General features: G+C 35.7%; 1 protein-coding gene across 6 annotated transcripts in view; it reads right to left on the reverse strand.

Moving 5' to 3' along the window:
• Positions 1-24,991, reverse strand: part of raly (RALY heterogeneous nuclear ribonucleoprotein) — a 97,539-nt gene that overhangs the window by 18,641 nt on the left and 53,907 nt on the right. For 5 of the 6 annotated variants that reach the window (XM_067374324.1, XM_067374323.1, XM_067374322.1 and 2 more), the window contains one exon: positions 1,897-2,176. In XM_067374324.1, the coding sequence (XP_067230425.1) occupies positions 1,897-2,152 (256 nt within the window). In that variant the 5' untranslated portion in view covers positions 2,153-2,176. Of the gene's footprint in view, positions 1-1,896; positions 2,177-21,282; positions 21,368-24,991 lie in introns of all 6 variants that reach the window. The other variant, XM_067374319.1, reaches the window with a different exon arrangement.

The raw sequence follows: 24,991 nt of genomic DNA on the forward strand, positions 1-24,991 counted from the left end.
TATATATACACATAGTGCATGCTAACATAATACCCTCTGGTAAGTGCCCTACTTTTACAGCAAAATAATAATCAGTAAAACAACTACATGAAAAACTTCAATACAAACTCAGAACTGACTGAGGTCAAGGGTCAAGTGCCCTGAAGAGTGGAGAATGATGCTGTCCCATTGGCCACCTTATAACGTTGATCTACTTGCACTGCACTACACTGACCTCCCTCTGACCCTTCACAGTGATGGCCACAGGAAACTGTCATCAATAGATATTAATCTTAACCACTTCAGTGTCATGGGGTTCGCTCTTGGCAGCAGTCATAGTGTATGCTAACCAAACACTCCACAGGGTGCTTAAAAAGTCAGCTTGCTCCTACAGCAAATGTTGCGCACTATTTTTTTAACCTTGGAGAGATGAAATGGGATATATAACTATAGGGTGACCAGACGTCCTGGTTTCAGCTCTATTTTTTGTGTCCTGACTTATTATGTAAAAATCCTAATTTGTCCCATATTTCATCTTTTCTACACTTTTTTTATTGCTGAGTGATAGAGCGATAATCTTCTGTCCTAATCAAAGGTAGCAAATAATGTCATAGTATAATTTATAGAACATAATAACCATCCAATCACAATTTTTACGCTCATTTTTACACTCGCATGAGGTGGTTTTTCAGGCAATTAGAAAAAGGAATATTTCGCAAAACTGCAATGAAATTGTTTTTTTCGCATTTACAGGTCACGTAAATCCTGGTGTACGTAAAAGTTGATCATTCTTTAAAGATGGCGCAGTATGTTTGGACAGAAGACATTTAGAAAATATTGCAAAAGTTTTGTGCACATCTGTAATGGAAACCAGGCTTGTGATATAGAGTGCGCAGGAGATCAGTTCGGATGCGAGAACGCTGTACTACTAGTTATAGCACAAAAAATATAAATGAACATCAGAAGGTATGTATAAAGAAACAGTACAACTCACTGAAATGTATCATGTCTCATGTAATCAGTGTTTCAATCATGGAAAGATGTCAACAAAACAGCTTGTAAACAATGTCACATAACACATTTACTTAGACATTCAGTGACCATAAACGTTAGTTAGCAAGAGAAAATAACTCTAGAGAGGAGCATTTTAATAAATATATGCACTATATACTATATTATATATTTTTTAACTTGTTAGTGATGACTCATTTATGTCTTGAAAACAAGTTATGACAGCCACTGTTTAATTTTGTTTATATTTCAACAGCAAATTGGAGTAGAAACATAATTACATAATTAAAACGTCTTATCTCTGGCCATTGAGTTTGTTTAAGGCATACTTGGTTCATTACCGTGGAGCGTATGTTTATGAATGCATCATGAATGCACCATGGCAGCTGAAAAATCTTGACTCAGTGTAAAAGCAATAAAAAGCAATGCTTTTCGTTTTCGTATAACTATATCAATTTCTTATATACAGTAGTGGCCAAATTCTGGAGAGGATATTTCTCAGTATTTGCTTTTAATGACTCTACAGAATCAATATTGGGAAGAAGAACACACACAGTACTCAATAAGTTTTGCCCATGTGGTGTACAGTAAGTATTTTCTTTGGTATAACACAATTTGTCATGTATCATTGAGTTATTACAAAACAACTGCGAGTATACATTAATTTCACACTCCAACCACAACTATATGACTACAATAAAATGTTTGAATACAAGGGCAAAAATGTCCATTTTCTTAGGCCAGACATCACATTTGGCCACTACTCTAGCTAACATTATTGTCGTGTGTAGATATGTGTGCGCTGTAGAGGTGAGGGTGCCTGTCAGTCCCGTATTTCACTCTGAGAAATCTGGTCACCCTATATAAAACACACCAATACAGTATACTAGCAAACTACAGACTCACCGAGGGTTTGTCCAGCAAGCACACGTCCATTTTCTCCAATGACTGCTCCACGAGCGTGTCTCTCATTAGCGTATTGAACGAAGGCGTAGCCCTTGTGAACTGAGCAGCCCAAAACTCTGCCATACTTGGAGAAGATCGTCTCTACGTCGCTCTTTTTCACCACCGCTGTGTTCAGGTTGCCAATAAACACACGTGAGTTGATCGACTTGGGGTCATTTTTGTTGGTAATGTTGCTCGTCTGGACTTTCAGTGACATCTTGGTTGAAATGTGAACAGCAGTCTGGGGAAGAAACAGATTTTGTAAGTTTAGACCAACAGCTGTATATTATTTAGGTTCATTTTGCATACTGTGAAATGAACAAACCATATTCCTGATTGGTACATAAACAAAGCTCAATTTTGTAGACTCTTTGAGAAAAACAACAAGAAATGAGCGGTGTTACAATTACTTTCATTAACTGTGTAAAATCACCTGCTTTTATAAATGGCATCAACATAAATATATAAATAAAAGATAAATAGTTAACTTTCATCAAATTCAAGTTATAATAAATACCAATATTATTAAAAACATGTATTATTAGTATTTATTATTATTTATAACATTAAAATTATTATTTTTAATAAAATAATAATAATTATTTAAAACATTTTAACACATTTTATTATTATCATTATCATCATTATTATTATTATTATTTATAATATAATAATAACCCATATAAGTTAACATAATAGCCAGGACCATCCATATAATAGATAGGCCTATATCTGGGGCCGTAAAGGTGCTGATTCTGCCCTTGAGCAAACATGAATCATCCTGATCACAGACACGTCCTGACCTATATATCACCTAATTAATGAAGAAGTGATCAAAGCTCTCCTGACACCAGCAAAGCACATCTGATGTAGTCCATTTCTCCTGGGCAAGACTGGCTACACGCTACGCAGTGAAATCAGACAGCACTGTAATTAGCACACTGATCAAAGTGTTAATGATAGGCCATAAGAAAGAACAATCACACATGAGATCTCTGTATCTCAGTTGTTTCTCCTAGACTGCAATGGGATTCAGTTGAGAGCAAAGGGAGAAACTTTTGCTTAAGTCCTCTAGAGTTTCAGAAGATATCTCAATAATGACTACATTTACATGCACCCTCATAATGCGATTAAAAAGAGATTTAGGCAATATTACGATTAAACTTTACCTCATGTAAACTTAATACTTAGATCACACAATGATGCGATTGAGCTCATAATTGTAGTAACCATAATCGTCAAATGTGGCGTATGTCGATTTTAATCGCAATAAAAAGGCATGTAAACACTTTAATCGCTTTACTCTATTTATTTGCACAATAAATGCTATTTACACTAAGTGAAAATAGCTGTAGATTCTATTTACACCATATAAAAGCATCAGCTCTTTGCAATAAGAGTAAATAGTAATTAGATGCTATCTATACTGACAGATACTATTTGCACTCCAGTATTTTTGTACAATAACAGGAAGCAATAATATCATAGAGTGTAAATGATTATATTTATTAAAATTGTTAAATGGATGCTGCCTTTTTGGGAGAATCCTCCCTTCACCTTCCCCTTACCCTACCCAATAAACACTTTTAATATTATTAAACACTCGTTCACAGTTTATTTCCGCTTTTATTTTCATTTTTATTGAAAATAAATGTGAGCTCGGCAAAAAGCAGATTCAAACCCACATCGATTGCGTTTAAAGCCAGGTCAGCAAGCCTTACTCACTACTGCTATGCCACTGAAGATGTTGAAATCCAAGAGTCTTGTTTAAAACTTGAGTGGGCGGAGCTAGTGTAAATGGCATTTGCCAACAAGGGACGCTATTTGCACTTAGTGTAAATAGACACTCCGTTAATCTATTCCACTCTTACCAAAGTGCGCATATGCTTGTGACGTACACGGATTATGTACTCATGCACAGGTTCATTAACAAATTGGTAAAGGAGGCATCACAATTTTTTAGGGTGCTGAAGAAACAAGTGACAACATGCAGAATGTTGATGGTCGAAAACATCAAAATGAAGAGTTTTAGCATCACCAAAAAAATCCAGTAAGTCCAGTGAAGGGGTGGATTCCAGAATCCACTTCAATGTATATATTTTAAGTGATTTATAATCCAGTTATTAATCAATATTTATCCTTCTAAATATCAAATGATTTGAATGACTTCTCCAAGTGTATGTTAAAGCATTTATTTTACTAGAGTGTCTGAACCTTTCACTGAGAGAGAAAAGTACCAATATCTGTATGCCCAGAAACACATATCTGTGACCCATGTCACTTTGTGCCTAAAACCAGGGTCCTGGTGTCAGCCATATAATAGATGGAGTGACTTGTTTTCCCAGACAAAGACCATATGTGGACATTTTCTAAGTTCATCTACTAGAATCATTCGACCTGAAGTAATGACAAAGCTTAGTGACCTGTATAATTGCTGTGGAAATGTGAATGTACACAGAGAGAGCGGCCTACGGGCTCCTTCTAAATGTTGAAGCTGTCTTCTGCTGATGAAATTGCAAACAGGGATGGGCGGATCGATCCTAATGTATCGATACTTTCGATACTGGCGTGTCTGTTTTTGTTGTTGTTTTTTTTTGTGTGATTTTGGGATATTTTAATAATAGTAGTACGCTGTATATTATTTACAATTTACTTAAATAGGAACGGCAATGGGAACTACATCTTCTTCCGCTGTATCTCCGGTTGTCGAGACAGTGTTCGCTCACTCTGTCAAAGACAAGCAAGCACACACAGCGCAGGATTTTAAAGGGAGACGAGTGCGTGGCTGCGGTCATGACTGAAAGAAAAAGAAGCATAATCTGGAGTTATTACACTCCAGTTAACAATGATGAAGCTTCGTGTGACGTTTGTCAAAAAACAATACTCCACACATTTTTCAAAAGCAAGAGATTTTGATCAGTCAAAGAAAAACAGGCTGAAGAGGAAAATGTCAACATTCACTTTGTTTCCTCTAAAAAAACATATAAAGGGAAGAAATGTAGAAATGTGACAATTATTGAGAAAAAGATTGTGAGACATGTTACATTTTTTTTGTTATATTTGTTATATTTTGTTTTTAGCCTACAGTGATATCTTTGTTCATTTAATTAATAATGTTCAGTACTTTTTAATAAATGTAAAAAAAGAATCATGTCAATTGCAGTTTATTTAATATTAATAATGATGGCTATCAAAAAACAATATAAAATCACTCACATGAAAATATCTAATTGGAGTATCGGTATTGGTATCGATATCGTCGATACTTGTCTTGAAAGTACTTGGTATCAAATCGGAAAGAAAATTATTGGTATCGCCCATCCCTACTGCAAACTATTCTTCAGTAAAATTTTATTCAATTTATTTATTTATTTTTTCTTCATTCATCATATCTGGTTTTTGGGTCTTAACTGTAAATTCTCACAATTTTTAGTGAATAAACACAATGAAAATGTAAACAGGAGTTAAGAGGTTTACTTTTATCATGTAAACATCTCACTGTGGTTAAAGGATTAGTTCACTTTCATATAAAATTTTCCTAATTATTTACTCACGCCCATGTCATCCAAGATGTTCATGTCTTTCTTTCGTCAGTCGAAAAGAAAATAAAGGTTTTTGATGGAAACATTCCAGGATTATTCTCCTTATAGCGGACTTCAATGGCCTCCAAACGGTATAAGGTCAAAATTACAGTTTCAGTTCAGCCTTAAAGGGCTTTAAACAATTCCAGGCGAGGAATAAGGGTCTTATCTAGCAAAACGATAGGTCATTTTCGAAATTTTTTTTTTAAAAGTATATGCTTTATATAAGCAAATGATCGCCTTCCAAGTGCTTCCGCCAAAACCGCACTTTCGTATTCTTCAAAAAGCTTACGCTGTATGTCCTACATCTTCCCTATTCTACTCACGGAAAAAATTAAACTGCCGCTGCGTTCGTTCCGTAAGTAGAATTCCGTAAGTGAAAGTGAACTAATCCTTTAAGTCCTTACTCTGATTATTGGAAACAATCAACTGGTGCACATGCAAACATAGACAATGTCTCAAACAGTCCTTAGATTTGCCAAAATAACGCAGTCTAGAGCAAGCAACATGTCTTATTTCAACTAGGGCACCAAATAATACATAACTGCTGCCGTTCATGACACCCACTATTCACAATCAAATCAATTCCCATTGGATAAATTACACTGAAGTAAAATGGACTGCGTTTCATGAGCTACAAAAGAACAATCTCCAATAAGTTTTCCTCTGAGAAGACTTATGTTTCATAAGTTTCATAGTGAAGGGACATAATAAGTTAAGATTATTTTGGAGCTTATAATGAGGACAGAAAAGAAATCTGAGGTTAAAAGACATGGTGCTTCTGACCTCTACACGTGTGGCCCACCGCTGTTCCTTATTAGCAGCGTTGTAGTGCAGCAGAATGTGAAATCAGGGGAGAGTGAAGACCAAACTGCAAGCCTGTCAGGGTCAATTGACTGTGTCCCAGGTTTGAGAGAAATAAGGTCTGTTTTGAGGGCCGTTCAGACAGCCGCTTCCCTCTGACAGGGTCTGCTAATCACACAACATTCTCAGAGCAAGCGGACAGGAAGGTCATTTAGTGTGAAAGAGACGTTTTTCCTCTAATTACTAGCGCCTCTGTATATCTCACATTGCTGGGATTGTACAAGTCTTTGAAGCATGTGCTGCCTTTTTTCCTCCTTGTTACAAGGACCTGGGCAATAAAGGTTTTTGAACTTTGCTTTTTACTGCACGCAATCATCCCGCTCGCAGAAATAACCAGCCAATTCAAAGCTTTGCTCAGACTCGCCTTTAAAATCTGCCTCCGTGGGACCCATTAACACCTGTTAAAGAGTTTCTAAGAGTTCGGTTGTTGAAAGTGTCCAAAGGTTTAGGGATCGTGGAATGTAATTAAATGATCGATTAGACTGGGAAAAACACTGGACCAGATTCTTCCATCATGCCATTTTGGACAGCATCCTGACAGAAGCATTCATGCAGCTGAAAGACTCACACTACCTCCGGCTAACTTAATGAGCTGTGGGTTTGCAGCTCTTCCATTTTTCCTCATTATGTCATTCACACAATTAACTCATTCAAGCGTACTATTTTGCATGAGTTTAATCAAAATGAAACCAAAAACAAGGATGCACCAATTGGGATATTTTTGTCAGGTAAAACAAAAACAAAAAATGTGAGGCTGATTCTGATAGTTTGTCCTTTTGCCTAGTTTGTGCTTTGGAATTACACATATTATATTATAATAATATATAGACAAATATACTGTATATACTTTATTCCTGTGATGGCAAAGCTGAATTTTCAGCAATCAAAAATGATTTCTTCAGAAATCATTCTAATATGCTGATTTGATGTTCACAAATATTTTTTCTTATTATTCAATGTTGAAAACAGATGTGCTGCTTAATATTTATGTGAAAACCATGATACTTCAGGATTATTTGATGAATAGAAAGTTCTAAAGAACAGCATTTATTTGCAAAAGAAATTTTATTGTGACATAAATGTCACTTTTGATCACTTAATGCATCTTTATTCAAATAATAATATTCTTAAAAATATTATAGTGTGTCTTATTTAATCTCTAATCAATAAACCACTTTTTACCAATTGTGGAACAGTGGAAAAACATAACATTATCACTGTGATTGTGATTATTACAATCAAAACTACATGTAAAAGTTAAAGAATTTATAAAAAGTGTTGTCTCTTTACAACAAAAATAACATTTTTGCTCTTTCACAGCAGTTTGTTTCATTATGTATTGGATGTGGTCCAAATGAATAAAGAACATTTTCAAGCCATGAAATCGTATTTTGCATCATTTTATTAAAAGTTAATTTGACAATAAAATTATTTAGCTTTATTCTTCTACACTGCACATGCAATTCACAGACTCCTGTGAGATGCAATACCTCTTACTTGTTTTGATGATTTAATGCAAGCAATATATTGCATATGTTTCACCACATAAAGTTAAGGGAAAAACTACTTTAGGCATTCTAGAAAAAAAACTCTGATGCTGAATATAAAATAAAAGTGACTCTCACCAAAGGCAGAGAACTGTGCACATATAAACACAAATACTTGCATCATTATGGGTCAAGACTATTCTTTTGATGCAACAACATCAAACTCATACAAGAAGCATCCAACATGCTTTTCATTTCCAGATTTCATTTGTTCTTGAATGTATTCATTGATTAGATTATGAGCAGAAAAACACCTATACAATGCAATAAATATACCTCATACATTTTTAATAAAAATACTATTTTTTAGTAATAATAATCAGCATTTTCATGCTTACGGACAATATGCTGATCATTTCAATTTGATCAATAATTGGCTGATACATCTGTGAAACAAGTATAACTGGCATATTTAATCACCAGTAATGTGGTGAGCACAGGGAACTGTTTTTTAACAGTGTAATGGATGAAATTAACAGAGCAGAGATTGAATTGGATAGAATCCAGGCCAAACAGCGAAGCGGTCCATCAGGAATAGAGACACCGAGCTCTCTCTCTCTCTCTCTCTCTCTCTCTCACTGCACTGTGAGGTAAGCATGTGACTCTGGCACGCAAATGTTTGACTCTCCAGACATTTGGCAGCGCTGTCTCACCGCACAAGTTTCCCAGAAGCAGCAGCTTGCACTGCACAACACACTAACACCAGGTTATTAAAATGTCCGGGGAGCTGGATGGATGATCATCTGCCTTTACTGCTGACCTGAAGCCTGTTTTGCATTTTGTAGTAGTAACATTTCAGGTTAAATTGTGTTAAACTGAGCTCTCAGCACTTTCAGCATACTGATAATGTGCTCAAAGAGTATATCATTTACTCATAATGGATTCAACACTTCTTAAAGAACACAAGATAAATTGAGATTTTAAAATAGTTATGTGCGGTTTATTGACTGTTGGTGATCTATTGTAAGACTTGCTGTAAAGGTGCATCTGAGTCTTAAACTATGGATTCTGTCTACACTGTAGAAAATATTAGTAATTTGGAAAATGCTATATAAAACATGTTAATTGGTAATAATAATAATTGTATGGTAGACGTGCAGAATAAGGCGTTCATATGTGCTTTATAAGTACTAATAACAGCCAATATCCTGGTAATATGCATGCTAAGAAGCAACTAGTTAATAGTTACTAGTTACTAAGTAATATGGCTGCATTTAGGTATGCAGTCTTTTGAACGTATTAAGTATTTAGTTTATATATAGTAACAGTTTCATTATTTGTATATAATATAATATAATATAATATAATATAATATAATATAATATAATATAATATAATATAATATAATATAATATAATTAATATAATATAATATAATATAATATAATATAATATAATATAATATAATATATAAAATATGAGTAAACTGAAACCTTGGCAGATCCATGAGTCTATCATAGTAAAAACACAATGAGCAATTATACATGCATACTACCCTTGATCAGCTCTGTAATTGCCATAATGCAGAACAAATTGAATTTTGTTTGACTTTACAAAGTCATGTGCTTGAACTCTCTCTCTCGCTCTCGCTCTCGCTCTCGCTCTCGCTCTCACACACACACACACACACACACACACACACACACACACACACACACACACACACACACACACACACACACACACACACACACACACACACACACACACACACTAGTGATTACTGCACGTGGGTGCTGGGGATAATTTATATTCTATTTGAGCTTGTGCCAAAATTATCTCTGTCAGTAACGGTATTTTACAGACAGGCAAATGTGTTTGGAGGTCACTTAATAGCTCCAAATGAGACCACCTGCCCCTCCCTGCATGTACAAACCGAACAAGCATGAAACTGTCTGGTACCTTTCCCTGAGATGTTGATAGCCCTCTTTTGGGATCAAACAGCATCAAATTCTGTTTGGAAACAGCACTTTGGGAATTAGGTTTCCTCCACGGTTGCCTAAGGCAACTAAATGAGAGTCTGAGAATTGAGGAAGGCATAAATTCATCAGCCAATCAGCTCCTCAGGTGCTTTGTACTGGATGCAGCATACACAACTGTGGTGCGGGCAAAGATTTAAAAAGATTTTTGTTTTATTTGATTTTTAAAGGAATAAACCCCAAAAGAGTACAATTTGCTTTCTTCTGTGGTGTGGAAACAATTTTCACTCAAAAATAGCAAATTTCACAAATAATTACAAAGTAACAGGTTGAATTAAACATGAAATTCTAAAGTAGAAATAGTGCAATAGTATCTTCTTGAAAAACACCAGTTTTATCTACCATTTTGAAAAATTATTTATTATTTTAGTGAATGATCTTCCCTAAAGCATTGTAATAGGTAATGCCTGAAAATCGGCGTAGATCTATGAAGTGACAAACTGCAAAATTGCACCTAAAATGGATGGTTGAAATTGGTGTCATTATTCATAAAAAACACTGAGACTTGACGTTCCACAGAGGAAAGAATCTCATACAGGTTTGGAACGACATGAGGTGAGTAAATGATGACAGAATTTTCATTTTTGGTTGAACTGTTCCTTTTCTATGCAGTGTACAATATAACTCATTAATATTTTATTTAAATAATCTTTCAAATAATATTCAACAATAACTCATTTGTGTTTGTACAAACAAAATGGTGGCATGATTGTTTCAGACAACTGTATAAATGAGATTAAGAACAAAACCTGCCAAATATTGCACATTTTTGCTAGCCTCCTTCCTCTTCCTTTCAGACACCCAAGGGCGTCAGTTGTGCAGCACTGCTGTCACCGTTATCACTCCGGGGAGTAAAGAGCAGACCACCGCTTGATTGGTGAATGTCCCTCAAGCGTAGCTCTCACCTCCCTATTGTGCACACCTCAATACTGGCAACACAGTGGACCTCGTTATGCTCAGTATGTCACTGCCAGTATCAGTCACAGGGTCTCAGTGGGAAGCTTATGCCTCGACCCACAGATGAATGTTAAATATTGTTTTGCACAAAATTCTCAAAACAAATATACCGTTCAAAAGTTTAGGATCAGTACGATATTTGCATTAAATTGATCAAAAGTGACAGTAAGAATTTCGTAATGTTACAAAAGATTTGTATTCAAAATAAATGCTGTTCTTTTGAATATCCTACTAATAAAATAATCCTGAACTACTGTTTTCAACATTGATAATAATAAGAAATATTTCTTGAGCAGCAAATCAGCATATTAGAATGATTTCTGAAAGATCATGTGACACTGAAGAATGGAGTAATGATGCTGAAAATTCAGCTTTATAGAAATAGAAAATAGAAGGCAGTTATTTTAAATTGTACACTCTAAAAAAATGCTGGGTTGTTTCAACCCAAATTTGGGTCAAATATGGACAAACCCAACTGTTGGGTTAAAAAATGCATTTAAAAATTTAACCCAATGGTTGGGTTTGTCCATTTTTGACCCAAACTTGGGTTGAAACAACCCAGCAATTTTTAGAGTGTAATAATTTTTCACAATATTAAAGGTTTTATTTATTCTTGATCAAATAAATGCAGCCTTGGTGAGTTCTTCTTTCAAAAAACATTTAAAAAAATCTTACTGACCCCAACTTTTGAACCATAGTGTATAGGAAATTAGGTTGAATATTTAGGAAAACAAATACAATCCTCAAGTTGAATTTCTTTCTTCTGCTGAACACAAAGGAAGATATTTTGAAGAATGTCGGTAACAAAACACCATTGACTTCCAAAGTATTTTTTTTTTTCCATACTATGGAAGTCAATGGGGCCCATCAGCTGTTTGGTTACCCATAACCCAGGGGTATCCAAACTCAGTCCTGGAGGATACAGAGTTTACTGTAGCTCCAACCCCAATTAAACACACCTGAACCGGCTAATCAAGATCTAACTAGGCAAATAGAAACTTCCAGGCAGGTGTTTTGGAGCTGGTTGGAGCTAAACTATGCAGGACAGCGGCCCTCCAGGACCAAGTTTGGACACAACTGCCATAACCAAATAAGTGAATAAATGACAGAATTTTCATTTTTGGGTGAACTATCCCTTTAAATTACAACTAATTACAACATAAAACCTGTTTAACAGAATGCTGTTTATAGTTAAGATCTGTCATTATTGGTAAAAAAAAAAAAAAAAGAATGAAAGAAAGAAAACCATGCAGTTGCAATGAACATCATAAAAGCAGTCTATAACTCATTTTCTTCCTCACACACAGCTATCAGCTTATTAAGACTCAGAATATAGTGTACAAATCACATGGACCACATTTAGAATAATTTATGGGTGTGTTATTGTGATTCTGGAGCTTGACAGTCTCTTTCTCTTTCATTATATTAAACACAATGGCCAGGACATTCTTCAAAAGACCTCCTTTTGTGTTCCACAGAAGAGAGAAAGTCAAATCAGTTTAAAGCGACACAAGGGTGAGCAAATGATGACAGAATTTTCATTTTTAGATGAACTATCCCTTTAAACCAGACAGCATGGCAGCTGAGGAAAATATACACGGTTGGTGGCTGCTTGTGTCAAATTTATATCTCTACCTCCCCCCCCCCCCCTCCACTTCTCTATTTTCTTTTTTCTCGACTCTGAGGGCAGGTGTTGCCAGAGATAAAAGAGAACGCAGAATAAACGAGTGTGCTTGTAATGATGACGTCCCCTCTCATCCCTGCTTTTCCTTTTCTCTATCTCACTTCGCTAATTTCCCGTCAGCGTCTGATGTCTTGCTTATTACCAATGGCCTCTGAAACCACAGAATAATTAGCCAAGGAAAATAAACACGGGGTGCCAACGGATGCATGAAGGTCATTGGGTGTCATACTTCACTGTGAGCTGGATGACGAGGGATATGGGGGTTGCTGCAGATGAACGGATGACAGTATTGATTATTTTTTTCGGATGACAGTATTTGATTATGTTTGAGTTATTGGATCTGTGCTGTGGTTGCATGTCTCTGATGCTAAGAGAGAGGGTCGGCAGCACTGGGAAATGTGATTCTAATGGTTGGCAGCAGCTATGTTTTGTATGTATGTGTGGTTCTATATGTTTATGTGTCCTCTGAGCTACAGGCACCTATATGTCAAGTTCACAGTGATTAGTCATAAAAACAAAAGCAGAGAGAAGGAAACAGCTTTGTCTTGTTTGTGGAGTAGGGCTTCTTTTTTCAGCACATGAACAATTGGGTGTTGGTGTTTCAGCATGCCCGCATGAAAAACATGAAACAAAGAGGACTATGAGGGTCTTAACAAATATTATGGCAAGAACATTTCCAGTCGTTTAAAATAACTAATATTTAAATATCATTTTAAAATATTATTTATCAACATTTGCATAAGCCATGGTTTAATATTTTAACAAAATGTATTTTATGTATTCATAATTATGCAATACCACATTCATAGTGAGCGTTGTGTGTAACCTACCAGCGGCCAAGTGCAGCAGACATTCAGAACGACTTTGTAATGTCGAGTTTGATGTTGCTTTTACACAACAGTTCAGCAAACAGTAAGTTAATATTGAGTAACTTACATTTTAGGCACAATATTCCCATTTACTTGATCTATTTTTCATTCCAAAATAAAATAGCTTGACAAATGAAGTAGTTCCAACGTCTCAGAGCAACACAAATGTGTTTCAGCGTTTTTGAACAAATCGATTCATTGAATGGCTCAATGATTCAACTTGTTGCCACCTGCTGGCGTAATGATGTAACCTGAAGAAAGAGTCACCTGTCATGACAAATTGGGTCCTCCCTAGAAATCCGGGTCCCTCCAAACTGTCAGTTAAAGGTGTTCTAAGTGATCCTGGGTGGAGCAACTTCCTGTTAGTGTTGTCAAACAAAACAGAGGCTAGCTAGACCCTCCCTCCTCCTCCTCCTCCTCCTCCTCACCCTCCCCTCATGAACGCGCATTTAAAATCATTCTTGTCGGTTATTGGCTGGGGCATGTTTATTATGATTCGTGGTCCAGGCTTGTTTAACTGTTAATTAATAAATATTAATTATAATAGCCTATTAAGTGAATAATTGAACATCTTTAATTTGTTTTATTTATAACTGAAATATCTGGACATTTAACACTTAATTTAACACATAATTACATTAAAAATGATTGTGAATACATGTAGGGTAAGTGCAAATACATGTATAAACTAAGCTTTCAAGCTAATCGGGTATCTGTATGCTATGCTAGTACATAAGCTAACTAATACAGACATAGTTGAAACAGCACTTTTCATACTCTAGGAAAGTCTGTTCACTCGGCGGCCATATTTGCAACGCCTCCAGGCAGCTATTTCGGGCATCCAAGACCAAGTCCTATCTACCTGAATGGGGAAATCTTTAATTTAACTAAAAGTTAAATAACATATTTCAAATCAGCAACAAAATCTGACATGAACTGTCCCATAAATGTTGTTACTTTTGCTCAAATTGCGTTAAAAAAGCTTTCAAGCTAGACCAGCCAATGCGCATGAGCAGGCCTAAGCGCGAGTCTCAGGTTTCTATGGGATTTTAATGGCAGCTGCAGTGACGCAATGACTTTACTAATCAGTGAATGGAACTGGATTTAGAAGGTGGGACGCATTCAGCCATAATGCGCATTGCAGTTTCTCCCTTTCATAGGAGTCTTTGTATATCTATTCTCTAGTCTTTAAAAATATATAAGCCAATTCCTTAGCACAGATACATACAGGTCAGAGAACCTGATTAGCTAATTGCATATATTTTACTACTCTATTAAAAATAATAATAATAATAATAATCACACAAAATTAACTGCACAAACATATAACACTTAAAACCTTCTGATGTTTAGATATTCATGCAACGATCCTCCTAATCCAAACAAATTGCATAAATCCACTGCCTACCTCTTATTACAGATGTCACAAGATGCTACCTATATACGAACCGTCAGAATAGTGTAACTTCCAAAGAAGGTAAAATTGAAGTCAAGAGCAGAGTAAATGTCAAAAAAAAAAGACTTCTGTCTGCCTTCCTAAGGCAAAAGCAGACTCTTTTCACCCCCCATGGATAAGTGCAAAACGTATACTGTATCAAACCAAAGCACATACAAAAATATTAATAAAAAGACTCCAATTTTACATAAACTCATCCAAGTATGCCCAGAGACAGAGAAGACCTTTTCCTCAAGACAGCTCTAAATGGCTCCAGGCTACATCTGGTATTGCTGATAAAGTCTTGCTTTGGCTCTTCCAACCAGATATATCAAAAAATTATTGGGCTTTAGGACTGCTCCTTTGGGAAGTCTGACTTTCCTCATCCTTAGCTGAACACAACTAAATCAACAAAGCAGCAGCACTTCTGTGGCCTTTGTAGCCTAGCAAGGCCAGAGGGCATGCCATCACTAAGACGCCAGGGAAGATTTAGACCCTCTGGCACTTTTTATTCAAGTTGCCGGGGCCGGTCCTTGGTTTATCAGAGTTAATGCAGATTTAATGTTGCGAAGACTCACTCTGTCCCTATCTCGTTCTGTATGCACGTGCGTTTTAGAAAGGAATAACAAGAGAAGTGCTTCAAACTGTACATAATAAGACAAAAACAACCAATTCCATTAGCCTTGTGTTCACTTTACGGATTCAAAACAAATGAGCCTAAAGCAAAATGGCCCAAAGCAACAACAACAAAAAAAATCATGTTGCATCTCGGCCTGTTATTTTAAAGTGACATGGCACTGTCATAAAAATGCTTAACATTGTTTCCCTGTAAGAATAGAGGCTGTTTTGCTAGCTTTATTTACAAGAAGAGCTATGCATTTTTGTAACAAAGCACTAGCAGAATATCATAATTGGCGGTGTTGCTAAGGCACTGCATAATCAGCATTAGGGGCTCCGAAAAATGCTAAACTTCAGTGCATAATTTGTTGTGCGCTGTTTGTGCCTTTCTGTAGCTCAAATAGTAGAGCATGGCAAGGTCATGGGTTTGATTCCCAGGGAATGCAAATGTAAAACTTGAATGCGATGTAAGTCACTTTGGATAAAAGCATACCAAATACATAAATGTCTTGAGCTGTGGACCTGAGTCAGAAAGTCATCACCCTAGCAACAAGCTAAAAATACTAAGAATACCATAGAAACCGCAAATCAACACCCTGGCAACCACCCAAAACAAAAAAGCATTGGGGTGGCGACTTTTGCAAGGGTAAGCACATTTTCTTCAGAAGATGTAGGCTAAAAATCTAGTTACATACTTTAAATATTGTTAGTTTAGTTGTTTATGATGGTGAATACGTTTAAGCACTTTTCAGTGTTCAACATAATGTCTACAAACCACATTTTAGGAAAGTCTTGGCAGACATATTCATACTCAACTGATTTGAAAGTGCATATATTGTGTAAGAATAAGACTTAAAGCTGCTGTAAGCATTTTTTAAGACAATGGCTCTCTGCCAATGACATCATTTGGAGCGGACTATCAGTTTGACTAGGGGAAAACTTTTTTTCACTTTTTTGAAAATAGAAATGTGCAGAAAGTGCTTACAGCAGCTTTAGGCAGGTAATTATGGATCCAATTCAAATCTTAATCTAAACCAAAAGTAAGAATTATATATCAATACAATTGCCATGGTTGAATAGAATGTTTTGTATGTTTTTATTTATACAACAGGTAGTCCAACAACATTCAGACTTTTCCTTGTTTTTTTGTTTTTATCTCCGCTGCTGTTTGTGCATTATTGGTGAGCATTTTTCAGTGACTCTACACCCTAGTAACCACCTAGTAACCCTAGCAAAGCATGAAATACATTCAGAATACTGCAACAACCTTATAGCAAGGCTCAATAAGCACTCATGGCAACAGGTTTTTGGGTAACGCTTTAGATTACAGCCCGGAAAGTACTGTGTAATTACAATGAATTTACAGCATAACTTTCAATAATTATAGTGTAACTATACAGTAAGTATGTGTAAGTATAGGGCAACAATATGTAAAGTATTGGGAATAAAGGGGTAACAACCAGGAAAATAACAAATTATTTATACTATAAATATTTTATATCTAAGGGGTACCTATGACATATAACTAAGGGGTAAGTATGACATTACGGGCCGTAAATTAAAGTGGAGCTTGTTACCCTCTTATTTCATGTAGTTACAGGGTAAGTAATTAATAAAATGCAAACAATCTCATATCACTGACTCCGAAACCTTTATTTGAAAAACAACTTTATTAAAAACAGGTCTACAACACTTATTATTCATTTTTTTAAATCAACTTTTCATTTCAAACTCTAAAGTCCTGACAGAAAGTAACAAGTTTTGTCCGTTTTTTGGTTGTTGTTGTTTCTCGCTTGGCTTCCACCTGCTCTCGTTTCTCAGCTGATGAATCTTAAGAAGGAATCCCATTGCTATTCTGTACTATAAGAAAATACAGTACACCCCGAAATTTTCTCATGGTTTAGGCTATTCATCTTTTCGCTTCTGACCAACTGTCACCAGCGCCTGCATGAGAGTCGTCTTCGCGTTCGATACGGTTCGATGAAGCAGCGTGAAGCTTTCATGACGTTCTCGCGGGAGATTCGTGTGAAACTCACGCGAGAACTGCCGTCTCTGTTATTCTGTCTTGTTTGTTTCTCATTCTCATTATCTGTTATTCTGTGTATTTTGTTGTGAGCATTACTAAAATAATAATAAAAAAAAAAAAAACTGACGGCATCCAACATCTGCGTGAGTTTCTCGGCACGCCTACGTCACGCTTCAAGTTACGTCACGCATGAACTCTCAACCCTCGCATGCACGCGCAGAAGACAGCTGGTCGGAAGTTTTAAAAATATTCAAATATTTGGTATTTTTCTTACAAATACGTATCGTTTCAGTTCAGAAGACATTGATTCATCCATTAGGGTCGTATGGATTACTGTAGTTATTGCTGTTTGTGCTGTTTGATGCTTCGACTTTTAGGAACACGTGAGCTTGCATTATAAAGCGTTCCCAGATGATTTATTTTTTTCCTAAAATCCTTTTTGTGTTCATCTTAAGAAGGAAAGTCGCATACATCTCAGATGGCATGAGGGTAAAAGATGAGTAAACGGTGAGCACATTTCCGGGTGTTCTGTAATTTTTAAATACAGAATAGCAAATGGGATTCCCTCTTAAGATTCATCAGAGGAAAGAACGAACAAAGAGGAACAAGAGGAGGAGGAAGCCAAGCAAGAGAAACAAATAAGAAGTTTTGAAATAAGTTGTTTTTCAAATAAAGTTTTCCAAGTGATATGACTGTTTGCGTTTTTATTTATTTATTTATTTTTATTAATTACTTACCCTGTAACTACATGAAATAAGAGGGTAACAAGCTCCACTTTAATTTACGGCCCGTAATGTCATATTTACCCCTTAGTTATATGTCATACGTACCCCTTAGTTATAAAATATTAAAAGTATGAATAATTTGTTATTTTTCCTGGTTGTTACCCCTTTATTCCCAATACTTCACATATTGTTCCCCTATACTTACACATACTTACTGTATAGTTACACTATAATTATTGAAAGTTACACTGTAAATTTGTTGTAATTACGCAGTACTTTCCGGGCTGTAATCTAAAGTGTTACCGGTTTTTGATTAGGGAAACTCACATTTTCAGAGAATGTAAAACATTTTTGAACAGTAATGTATATATACACAGATACACACTACCATTCAAAAGTTTGGGGTCAGTAAGATTTGTTATTGTTTTTGAATGCTCACCAGGGATGCATTTATTTGATCAAAAATACAGTAAAAAATAACTGTTTTATATTTTATTACATTTTAAAATGTAATTTATACCTGTGATGGCAAAGCTGAATTTTCATGATAAACCACTATACAATGTGACAGAAGCTTCTAAGCACTTACAGTCAGCGTTTATTGGAGGTTATAAAGAATAAAAGATTTTGCACAAAATGTGACTTTTGGGGGTTGAATAATTTTGTACACATATGTTTATAGCCAGTTTGATTTTTTCATTTTCCATTAACTTTACATTCTCGGAATCACTGTGTATTAATAAACTTTGTATATTAGTTTACTGAGCCTTTGATGAATTGTTTTCATAAAATTTTGTTCTCAGCAGCAAAATATCTTGCATGTTAAGGGGGTTGAATAATGTTTTGAATAATATATATATATATATATATATATATATATATATATATATATATATATATATATATATATATATATATATATATATATATATATATGTGTGTGTGTGTGTGTGTGTGTGTGTGTGTGTATACACATACATGCATATACATACATATCGAGGGACCTGTCCAGAATGACTGTTGAACTGAACAGAACAGAAATCTCCTAATCTTTAGAGTAAACCTTAGGTCAAAGACTCTAGGATGACCCAAGCAGAAAGCACTGACCTGACAAGTGCATCAGCACACACATCTATTAACTAGACCACATGAGGACAGCAGCCATTCCATCTGACAAGCAACAGTAACATTCACCCGAGCTCATGCAATTCACTTTACTGCCAGAGAGACTAAAAAAGCAGCATTTTAAAGACCACCCAGCAAACTGCTATATATAGCATGTGTTGACTGCTGGACCATTTGTCAGGATGTGACAATCCTTGTGTGGATTAACGCAGAGGGACTAACTGGTGTTGGGCGAGAGAAAACACGCAAATGAGATGCAGGAATGGTTTATGACAAACAAATCCACATTTTGAGAGTAGGCTGTGCTGCCCACTTCTTTCTTCTAAAAGTGTTTATTATTCTGTTGGATTAGAATATCGTAAATAATGCACACTGGCCTATATAAAAACATCTGTTGTTTGCAGCGTCTTTGTAGATATGTTAAAATCCCAGAACCTGAATTGAAGTGTTTTTCCCCTGAAATCACCGGATGATAGAAGAGAAAAACTCTGGTAACACTTTAGATTAGTGAACACATATTTACTGTTAACTAGTTGTTCGTTAGCATGCATATTAGAAGCATATTGGCGGTTTACTAGTACTTATAAAGCACATATTAATGCCTTATCCTGCATGACCATATTTAAGGTCCCTTAAAGGGGACCTATATTGCCCCTTTTACAAGATGTAATATAAGTCTCTGGTGTCCCCAGAATGTGTCTGTGAAGTTTCAGCTCAAAACACCCCACAGCTTGTGAAATTTGCCCCTATTTGGGTGTGAACAAAAACACGCCATTTTTGTGTGTCCCTTTAAATGCAAATGAGCTGCTCTCCCAGCCTCTTTTTCCAAAAGAGGGCGAAGCTTTAACAGCTCACGCTTCGGTTGCTCAACAACAACAAAGCTGGAGAATCTCACACAGCCAAAATGAGGATTGTCAGTAACGGTGTTCAGCCTTACATTGTTCAAACCGGAGTCGACACTGATGGAGAGACTCAGGAAGAAGTTACAACTTTTAGAATGCATCTGGACGTTTCTGAATGGTTAGTGGATAAATGTATGTAGTTGCTGTGGAGTTGATTCAACTTATCAACTAGCATGTGTCGTCATATTAATCTTTTGTGCAAATCCAGCCATGAATTGATCCTCATTTGTGAAGCAGTCTGGCGTAAAATGACAGCATGACAACAACACTCTACTACAACAACTCTTCCTCAGCCCAACATGTCCTCACCCCCTTTGTTGCGTATTCCTGGGGGCGGGTTTATGTAAATTTTGTGGTTTGTGATGTCACCAACCCGAGAAGAAGCTCATTGTAGTCCCTACCAGCCATTTGTAGTCCTTAAAAAGCGATTTCTGTAAAAGAAAATATCTCCCTTTGGATTGAACTTTGAGCGTCGTAACTTTGCAGATGTTTTTTATGCTCAAACAGCAACATTACACACTAACTAAAGTTAAAAAGTGAAATCATAATCAAGGACCCCTTTAACCCTACCCCATACCTAAACATAACCACTTCAACAACTACTACTTATTATCAATAAAGCAAAATTTTCTCTAACAAACAGCAATACATTAAAAGACAATCAAAAGTTGACAACTTTTATAAAAAATAAAAGCATCAGAAAACATTGTACATGTGCAAAGCTTTTTGTGTGAGGTTTTTGGCATTGATTATGAGTTCCCAATCAGTCTTTTATGCATGAATCACTCGTTCAGAAAAGACTATGTTTAATTCTACGGCTTTCGCCATAACTCTTGAGGCAAACAGCGGACATTCACTCTTTTTCTAAGATTGTGTCGTATTCACACAACAATACGGGTTTGATTTAGTTGATGTTTCTGGAGCAAAACTATTTAGATTCTCTTCTCTTGGCCAAGTGGCACGCCACTGCAGCCACTCCAATCAAGGAGTAGATATGCAGATGAACTATTGTACAACTATTTACAGTATACTTTACCAGTGGGGGTCTTTCAAGCACAGCTCGCACAGGATAACTGGTCACCATAGTAACACACCAACATAAAAGGCCCTTCATTTGTAGCCTGATAAGAAAAAAGGGGAGAAAAAGTCTCTAAAGTGTGTGTACCTTCTAATTGAAAAACGCTTTGAAGTCAACAGCTTTTGCAGCTCATTTCACTTGAGAAATGGGATGTATTTATGAGTGAGAAAGCATATATCAGAATGAAGCCAAACCTGAATGTGATTTTGGATTGTGAGGGTCTACTTCTCTTCTGAAACATCTCTTTTGAAGAGGCTTTTTATCCGGGATGTGGAGGCGAAAGGTCTAATGGATTTGTTAGAGCACTTCCATCAGTATGTATCTCAGTGGGTACATTACTTTATCAGATCTATCGTTATTTGGTTTTATTGGCATAATTGTATTGTATTAATGTTATCTAGTGTTATTGACAAACATTTTTTTGTTATTAAAAAAAGAAAAATTCCCCTACATGCACAGCCTCTGTGTTGTTAGACAAAAAAGGTATTTCAGAGATGATGCAAGTTATTTTCACAGAAGCTTGAAAAAAGATTTTCTTCTTTTGAATAACCAATGAGTTGTTCACAACAGTGTTATTTCATATCATTGAGATACTATTATAGTTTATCAATATTCTGTATTAAATTTTAGTAATCTTGTTCTGTTTTTGTCATTTATTTATTGTCTATAGATTTTATTTATATCATTTTTATTTCAGTTTTAGTTTAAGCACATCAATTCACACCAAATTAAAATGAGAAATGTTGCCTTGCCAATTAGCTGAAATAAAATGTTTCAGCTTATTTCAGCAATTACATTTTTAAAAAATATTTCATTGTATTAGTTAATGTTTATTTTATTTGAAATAACAGTAAAATGTTAACGTAAAAGTAAAATGTCAAGTAAATTGGTTTTAGTTGTAGTTTCAGTTATAATAATAAATATAGCTGCAAGCAGCAACTATTGGGGTTCAAGCTCTTTAAGGCCTTTAAGCACATGCACAAAAAGATAAGTTTTATTTAGCAAACCTGCAACCATCTTGATCGTAGATGGAAAAGACCATTTAAAGCAAATACAGGCCATTTACCATAGGAAATATATAGTTTTTAAAGCTTTTTATCACGGTTGAGCCAAAAACTTAGGACTGGTTCGCCAAAGTTGAATTTTGAAATAATCTCCAATATTTAACGAAAGATTCAATGGGACACAGGCAGTCCTACAGGCAAAGTTGCTCAGAATGAGGAGTTCTACCATACGGTATGAATGTTGTGGTAGTGTGCAAAAAACAGTGTGATACACAATCCTTTACGCAAGTAAAAAAAATGCGAAGGAACCCCTGGTGGCCGATTTCTTTTGAATTTCACAGGCAGTGAGTCAATCAGGCCCAGCAAGTTTGATTCCTATCGGCCTTCTTTACCTTTGTTTGATGGCTGCTCAAAATTCATTGGCTGATGGAAGACATGTTATTTGAGATACGTCAATGTCCTTATAGACAATCATGGCACCTCTGACAAAGACACTGCATGCAAATTTTCAAGTTAAATCGAACTAGCCGTTTTTTTTTTTTGCTGTTATAGTGCCACCAAGTGGCCAGTCATCACGTCCTTTTTCATACGGCCACAGAATGAGCTCTCACATTACTGTGCTGAGTTTGGTGAAAATATCTCATTTCTTTCTGCACTGGTTTGGTTCTGATTGGGCCAAACACCTAGGACTAGTTCGCAAAAGTAGGTTTTTCAAAAAATCCAAAATACCCAAAAATTTCGCAAGGCAGGTATTTTGTCCATCTTGAGCCAAGGATTCCACCGATACAAGACACTTGAGCCTACACCTAACAGAGTCAGGAGTTATGAGCCATTTTATACTTTCGACTGCTGTAATGTCCCCATTAGGCCAATCAGGGAGAGCCTTGCTGATGTTGTAGACGATATGAGTAAAACCAGCCCTCAAAGTTTCAAGTCTCTATGAATGATGAAAATTAAACAACTATTAGGGTTTCTGCCCAACGCGCTTGAACCCTTAATAGCCCTGGTTCACAATAAGACCTGCTAAATGCATTAGGAGAGACTTTAAATCACGCTCACTTTAAAACAATGCAGCGTTGCTATAGTGACAAAGATAATCATTCTCTGTAGCCTCTTCTCAAGCAGAATATCCCTAAATCAAATACACTGAAATAATATTTGTTTTCTTTATTTCTACAAAATCAGGGTTAATCACACTTAGAGGACATTTTTTATGGTATTAATTGGCCAAATATAGAAATTGCTTGTTTGTGTAAAATTTGCATATTCAAATCCAAATGCTAATCCTTGTATTTGCTGACAAACAGCATTTTGCTGATGCAAATCCACATCAGATTTGTTGCGCACGTAAACTTCCTCCACTGTAGTGCATAATGATCCATAGTAACAGTTCAGTCAATTGAATTGCTTATCTTTACTGTCTAATAAACTACAAATGCTCTATGCTACAACAACAACATAGCACTCACTGACATAATGTCATATACTTTTTATAGATCAAATGAATCATTCATTATATAACCTTCTCTTCCCAAATTCAATTAAAGCTTCCTCCTCCAATAGTGAATGCTGTTCCCGCCCCCTTGACACCTCCCAGTCTATTTATCATTGGCTGTTGTTGCTGCCCGTCTCAATCACTTTGCTTTCCTCCCCTAGTTTGGGTATGATGAACGAGCCGAAGGGACTCTCATCTATCTGCTCGGCACCTCCATTTATCGTTGTGGTTGAAAAATAGATGGTGTATGAAGTGTAATTTGGTGCTGTAGCGAGGCTTCTGTCCCAGTGGATGTGTCGTGGGACTTTGATTAAATCCTTCTTATAGGAAATCGATACATTCTTCATTAGGCCTCTCCTTCTACAAGCCTAGGCTTTTTCCTTCTTATACATTTAACCCACACACATAGATGAGGGGGGTGAGGGAAGGGAAGAGTATATGGGCGGATGTAGGGGATAGTTAGGGGCTAAAAGGAAGAATGACCAGGAGTGGATAAGAAAAGGGTAGCTTGAGCCAGTAGAGAGAGAAAAAAGAGGAAAGTGATGGGAATGTTGAATATGGGTGAAACAGAGAATGAAGCCACCTTCAGGAACCTTCTTTAGGCCAAAGTGTAATGGATAAAATTAAATGATATACTAACTAACTTTAAAGAAAATATACTTTTATTCAAGTCAAAAAGATGCTTTAAATTGATAAAAAGTGACCATAAAGACATTTACAATGTTACAAAAGATGTCTATGTCCAATAAAAGCTGTTCTTTTGAACTTTCTATTCATCAAAGAATCCTGAATTTATTTATTTTTTTAAATCACAGTTTCCACAAAAATATTAAGCAGCACAACTGCTTTCAACATTGATAATAGTAAGAAATGTTTTTTTTAAGCAGAAAATCAGCATATTAGAATGATTTCTGAAGACTGGAGTAATGATGCTGAAAATTCAGCTTTGATCACAGGAATAAATTACATTTTAATATATATTCAAGTAGAAAACAGTTATTTTAAATTGTAATTATATTGAACAATTTTACTGTATTTTTATCCAATAAATGCAGAAGAGACTTTTTTTTTTATATATAACGCTAACAGAAAATCATTATTTTTTTATACAGTACATTCACTCAAAAAAATAAGATGATTCATAACAAATGAATGATAACCCATGCAT

Source organism: Chanodichthys erythropterus, chromosome 21 (assembly GCF_024489055.1).
Source record: "Chanodichthys erythropterus isolate Z2021 chromosome 21, ASM2448905v1, whole genome shotgun sequence".
NCBI classification, from domain to species: domain Eukaryota; kingdom Metazoa; phylum Chordata; class Actinopteri; order Cypriniformes; family Xenocyprididae; genus Chanodichthys; species Chanodichthys erythropterus.